Genomic DNA, 6,910 nt, shown 5'->3' on the forward strand with positions numbered 1-6,910 from the left:
CCATCTACTATATTCTAGTGTACACCTAAAAGACTATATTAACTTTTAGCCAGTGGTGGGCCTTCTCTGCTGGGCTAAACACTATCAGAATCACCGACTTGCACTGTAATATATTTTTCCATGAATGAGTATTAAATTATTCCCAATAGTCCATTCTCTTCATTTCAAAGCTTTTCTCTTGTTGTGCTGCTTCCAGTAGTGTATGTTTATGTTAGAGCTTTTATCCAATTATATTTCTGCCATCATGTGTTGCCATGGCCAAAGAAATCTGCCTTGAGGCCTTCAGAATTAATAGTGCAGCGCCAGTAGCTTAAAATGAATGGCAGTGAAACTGTTGCTTTAACCAATCAGATAATCAGTCAGATTTAATCAGTCAATCCGATTTCACTTTGACTGCACTGGGGTCATCTAGCAGGCGTACAATAACGTCAGCATTTTCACGTGCTTTGATTGGATGGTCAGAGCGCGTACTTTTATTGGTAGTCAAAGCTAGCAAACCGCATCTGTAGCGAACTGCATAAACTAAAATATATTCCTGTAGATTTAATAGTTTTTCAACCCACACATTAATATTTCTTTCCCTCCTCGACCCCCAGCAGGTTCAAACCTACTGGAAAAAATCCCTTTTTCAGCCATCCAGCTTAAAGCAGAGTCACTGAACACTGTTCGATGTGTCCGGGTAAAAACAGAACTGACTGTAATGAATGGCAGGTCTGATTTTGAAGGCAAAAGTCCAGCTGATCTCATTGATTTCGTTCAAAACTTTTTGTGAGTTCATGGTCAGCTGTACACATCGCCATGTGTTGCGGTGACTGTCCCTGTGTCCACTGCTTCTGTCGAGCGGACACTCTCAGCCCTAAAGCCAAGTAAAACTAATGCCTTAACGACGGGACAGACTCCACTTTCAGTATTAGCCTCGATGGCGATAGAAAAGGTTGTTGGGACTGAAATGCACAGATAACCTGTACAACTGAGTAATTTAAGTCTTTTTGAGGAAAGAAATTGGGATGGATTTTTTGTAAAAAAATAATCAGTTTTTTGTTTAGTATAATGCTTTCTTTTGCCCCCGTTTTCCCCGTGGTGAATCTGATTTTCTTCTCAATTTTTCTTGGAAATGTATGATCGAATCTTAATTATAATTTTTTTCAAACATTAATACTATTGTAACGTCTGACAAGGGACTGTAACACTTGAACGACAAGACAAGGGAGGCTCCGCTTCTGAACTTATAATAATCTGGATGCAAGAACAACTGAACACTATCGCACAAGCCAAACTCACTCATTCGTTTCTCTCTACTGGCCTTTTCCCAACTCACCACATTAACCCAATAACTGCCGGTGCAACATAAAAACAACAATTTCACAACAATTATTGAGAGTTTGTGCGCTGCTACACTATTAAAAGTTATTAATTCAGGTTGGACACCACTGAAGGCCTAGGTGTGAAATGCACGGCCCGCCACTGCTTTTAGCAGATATACACATCTAAAATGAACAGTCCAAAATACATCATCTCCTACTCTAGGGCAAATGCAAATATTTGGTCAAATTAATTGTACTGTGGAATAAGATTGCCATTCTCCCTAACTCCACCTGCCCCTGACTAGCAATAGCAAGAAGCAAATTTAAACTCGTTTACGATAAGGACAAGACTTGTCGTGTAGTAGAAATATTGCTATCACAACAAAAAAAGAGGTTTATAATAGATGTTATTGTGTCTCTAGTTCAATGACATCGGTGGTTGTTTACATGGACAAAGTCTCCACCTGTACTCTCACAGGGAAGAACTTTATATAATTAAGTTTCTTTTTTTTTCGTTCCCATGTTGAAGCTCTCATACTGTTTTCCCCAGGGAATTTAACCAAACATATGAAGTCAAAGGCTCATGGGAAGAGGTGTCCAGAGGGAACCGCTCCAGGACCAGTTCAGTGTGAGCTTGAGACAGATGAGGGAGGTGAGGAACTTATTTTTGAAGTCTCTTATTGCTCACCAAGGCTACATTTATTTAATTCACAAATACACTAAAACAGTAATATTTTTACAATAATAATTAACTGTTTTTTTAAGTTTTAAAATGTAATTTATATGTTAACGCAAAGCTGAATTTTCGGCAGCCATGTACATGTATATTTTATATAAATTCAGACAAGTTCGGTCTTCAGTATTAGTTACTCAATTACTTCTTTTTGTGGTTCTGTTTGTTGAAAGCATTACAATTTTGTCTGTCAATTTGACTTAACAAAAGATCAAAGCAAATTATAAGAAACATCGATTAATCTGATTATTTGGAAATAAATTATGCATTTACCATAAATTATTGTGGCATTTGGATAAAGTATGGTTACTTAGTTAGTGATTGAATTGGTTAAATGTATTTGTCTTTTTTTGTTGCATAATTAATCGTACTAAATGTAAGCTGATACAGTGACTCTCTTTTGCTGTAGCTGACAGTGATAAACGTTTCCTTGAGACGGATCTGGTGGAGGAGCACCAGTTCTCAGATGCAGAGGAGACAGATGTGGACGAGGCTGATGACAATGATGAGGGTGACGAGCAAGCATCATGCTCCTCTTCATCGTCTAAGAGTACGTCTCTCTCCAGAGATCATTCTGGCTCCTGTGACATCTCTGGCTTTTCAAACCCAGGCTGGGAACAACATCCCAAACCACCTGTCAGTATGAGCCCCCGAAAACCGAGCCACTATGGAGAAGCTGCCTCTCCGAAGACCACAAAGTCTATAGTAACCCTTCCACACCTCGAACCCACCACAGGGAAAAACTCTTCCCCAATCCGCAGCCTGTCTCCTGGCCTGCAAATGTCCCCTGCTTTACCACAGTCTCCTCAGAGAGACATGTCCCCTCTGCGTTGTCCCTCTCCGAGACATAGTCTCTTTCCATCATCCTGCCTTTCCTCTTTTTCTCCTTCTGAACACCCAACCTCATCGTTCCCAGAGAGACACGTGTCCCCCATTAGAGCCTCGTCCCCCATACAGCCTTCGTCTCACAGTTGTCCACTTGCGTTGACTGTTGGGGCCAGTGTGACTGTTCAGTACCAAGCTGATAGACCCAGAGCTTCTACAAAAGCCTCACCCAACAGATTAAATCTCAAGACCAAACCGGTAAGTGTCTTTATGTAGATCTTTCTGACTGAATGTAAGAAGTAACAAGTGACCATAATGGTGATAAAAGACAGAGAGAGAAATTTACCAGTTTAAACCAGCATTGAGAAAGTTAAACGACCGTGCCATTTATTTAGTGCATTTTTATATTGGCCTGATCAAAAATAATGGTTTCCTGTTTAAACCTGTTTTGTTTAGTCTCTCTAAAAGAAAAGGACACTTTTATTACACTTAGAAGCAAATTACACCCATAGAAAAAAATTAAGAGAAAAAAATATTTAAATTGTATTTTCGCTTGACAACAGTGTTGATGTGCAGAACACATACTGGCTAGCTTCACTGACCCCCCCCCCCCCCCCCCCCCCCCCCTTTAATACATAAAAGAAAATATACGCATTTGAAAAATACAGCAAAATAAACATTAAGGTCTTTCAAAGTTGTCTTTAATTATAGTAAGTAAACTAAATTACACATTGACTAGTATGTTGATATATGGTCTTCATAATAAAAAAAACATTTTTGTCTTTGGAAAAATATTTTTGATTAATATTAAATCCAAATTTAAAGTTTAAATAGAGAAAACATTTTAGAAAAACTAATAATGTTGGCTGTAACAAATAAAGTTGGTCAAAAGTATAATTTTGTATTTTTTTTTTATAACTTATACTTTTTATAAGTTTTTGTTTAATTTATAATATTTAACATTATTAATTGATTGAAGTATTTATTAAGTTTTTGAATGCGCTTTTATTTCTATATTTATAGTTTTCTCAGAAAATACATAGTTTCTTCGAATGATCCATGCTCTTTTAACAACCATTCATCCTTGTTTCAATAGTGAGTAATTTGTGGGTTTTTAGTCTTGATAGCTAAATATGTAGATGCTTCTGTCTTTGTCTAAGTTTGTTTTACTCCACTTATAGAAAGATTTTTTTATTAGTGCGCAAAAAATCTGAAAACAAGACACCCAAATATATCCAAGATAAACATCCTAAAACAAATACCCTGATTCTAAAAGCACACTGTGTGATATTTTTGTGTCGCACCTTTATTACAAATAGAAGTCAAGCCACCGATCTTTACATACAATTAAAGCCAAAACCTTAGATAGTAACCCATGAAATGATGAATGCATACTCATCTGTTTACCATCTACTGTATGAAGTAAAAATTTGGGAAGAACTAGGACTATCTTTAGCTGTCAAGACCGTAGCTGCAAAAAAAAGATTAACCACACTGTTTAGAAATAACGTCCTTTTGCTTAGAATAAAGATGACTGCACTAGTGGTCACTCTACAATATCCTACAGACCACTTGGTGATTTCACTAAAAAAATGTCTTTCTGGCTCCCCTCAAGGAGAAAACACACAGTCCTAAGAGAAGGACCAACATAACACAGTCTTGGCCTCTGCCACATGGGCGTCTCTCCAGGAACATGCAGCCGAAAGAAGGCCAGCGTCTGTTAAGTCACCTGCCCCTGCACTCCCAGCCCCTGGTGATGATTCCCAATCTCAGCCTCACGATTCCTATAGGCGGGATCCAGATGGTGCAGCCACGCTCCAACATGCTCCTCCGAAGCGCTTCTCTGAACCACAGTGTGGCCCAGATGACTGTCACTGTACTGACAAAGGAGAAAGGGGCAGATGGGAGTCCTAGAGTTGAAGTTCCTCATCGTAAAAATCAGCTGATAGTGTTCACAGAGCCTACGGTGGAGATGAGCTCTAAAAGTAACACTTCCTCCAATGAAGAAAAGGAGCAAATCCAGGGAGTGGTTCAGTCAGAGCTAGTATCAAAAAAGAAGGAGGTTCCCAGTGTTCCCATGACAACCTGGAAGAGTATCTCTCAAAGAAATAACAGAAAGCATTCTCGAAGTCCCAAGAAAGCTCAGCCGGTAGACAGCTCAAGAACATCCATGGACACTAAGTGTTAAAGAAAAAGTTCAGCCAAAAATGACAATTCTTTCTTCATTTATAATAAATGTCATTCCAAACCTGCATGTTTGGCAGAATGTTCAGTTTGGCTCTTTTTACAGAGTAGCATTATGTATTGTTTAGAAGTGTCGCAAATTAATAGGGGCTTGGGGCAAAAATGGCACGCATAGACTGCCTGCATAGACACAAATCATCACCTACATCTTCATCAACGCACTCTGGCGTGTTTGATATGCAGGCAGGAGAAATAATAAAACAGGATTATTTACATTGTGTTTCCACTGTGTTTGTTATTATGAAAGCATCAGTGAAAGTGCAGAAATCTTGTTGCGCTTTTTACGCATTAGGCTGCAATGCTCATCCCTGCAACATTTATGCAATTGGAGTAGATATAAATATAATGCTGTAATCAACACTTTTCACAATTAGATAATCATCTCTGCTCTGCTCTCAGTTTGGGTCGCTTTAACGTACATTTGTGGACCCAACATGCGCCAACCAAGAAGCGCTTATCAACAAAAGAGAAGCTTTAAGGACGCCCCACAGTTTACCATCAAAATTAAAGTTTGATGACTTAACGTTTGAAAATGAAGAAATTAAGACAGTTGTAATTTTACAGTTGTAATGTAAAATAGTTATATTATTTTTCTTAAATGGGGGAGAGTGGGGTAAGATGAGCCTTTTTTTCTTATGTGGTCCTCAAGATAAGAGAAAATTAGGCAGAAGTACAATGAAAGTATCTTAAAAAATTCAGGATGTTTCCTAGAACAAAGGGTTCTAAAAATATATGACTTCTTATTAAAAAGTGTTCCTGTGGCTCAACTTTCCCCAGGTTAGGGGTAAGTTGATCCGAGTCAGAGGGTAAGTTGCACCATCTGGGTGTAAACTGACCACCTAACTGAAACTGAATGAAATTTTAAATGTCATTTACCTCTTTTAAAAACTAATTTAATAATCAATTTTCCTTGATAACTGTTTTATTGATAATAAAAAAAATAGACTAAGAATGAATGAAATATAGAATGAATGAATAAATGTCACTTAAACTAATAAAAAATTTTGTCAAAAGGTTCTTGGCATGGTAGTTTTTCTGAAATGTTAGGCCATTAGGGACTACAGGTGGAAAGATATATATGATTAAACATCTTCTGGTTCTTTTCAGAGAAGGACTCGGTGTACTTACATTGTTCCTATCAAATAAGCTCAAACTATTTTTTTTTTATAAAAAAGGATAAACTCAGCCATTTGTGTAATATTACATTGAAATTATACTAGTTTATACCTCAGAGCCTTATGGTGGGGTAAGTTAAAACGCTGCCTCAATTTACCCCACATTGTTTGGCTCACTTTGCCTCATAGCTGCTATTTTGGACAAAACTAGCTTACCAATTCAGACTAATATTTAGCTAAATGATTTGCATAGTTGCTAAATCATTGCTAAATCACCAATAATGGACCATAAATATTTTTTAGACCTGGACAAATTTGCTTTGATGTAACAGCCACATCTGTTATGCTAAAATTTTACTTTGACAAGCCAAAAACAGTTTTTAAAGTAACTGGGTGCCTTCCACTCATGCCGTGTGTTTCTCCTTTTCACAGTCTGGCAGAAATGATGGGTGGTTCCAAAATATATGGTCACATGACAATGAAAATGTACTGTTGCCAAGATAAAGGGGGTGGGTCAACTTCATTGGCTCATCTTACCCCACTCCCCCTACTCATTTTAAATTTACAGTGAAATAAAATATTTCTTGTTTTGATTTATTTAGTAATTTTACTTAATACTAACATTTTGGCCAAATTGTAGATCCCTAAAAAACAAGCAAAGCTAACCTGGATTTTTTAAAATCATATTT

The 6,910-nt window shown here is 37.5% G+C and overlaps 1 protein-coding gene across 5 annotated transcripts in view; it reads left to right on the forward strand.

Annotated features, from left to right (window-relative positions):
• The window catches only part of hivep3a (HIVEP zinc finger 3a), a 102,853-nt gene extending 96,734 nt beyond the window's left edge, over positions 1-6,119 (forward strand). For all 5 annotated transcript variants that reach the window (XM_077200097.1, XM_077200100.1, XM_077200098.1 and 2 more), the window contains 3 exons: positions 1,855-1,956; positions 2,447-3,120; positions 4,478-6,119. In XM_077200097.1, coding sequence (XP_077056212.1) covers positions 1,855-1,956; positions 2,447-3,120; positions 4,478-5,050 — 1,349 coding nt within the window. In that variant the 3' untranslated portion in view covers positions 5,051-6,119. The remainder of the gene's footprint in view (positions 1-1,854; positions 1,957-2,446; positions 3,121-4,477) is intronic.
• The last annotated feature ends 791 nt before the right edge of the window (positions 6,120-6,910 follow it).

Source organism: Siphateles boraxobius, unplaced genomic scaffold, assembly GCF_051911475.1.
Source record: "Siphateles boraxobius isolate OS27281-9 unplaced genomic scaffold, OSU_SipBor_1 43, whole genome shotgun sequence".
NCBI classification, from domain to species: Eukaryota; Metazoa; Chordata; class Actinopteri; order Cypriniformes; family Leuciscidae; genus Siphateles; species Siphateles boraxobius.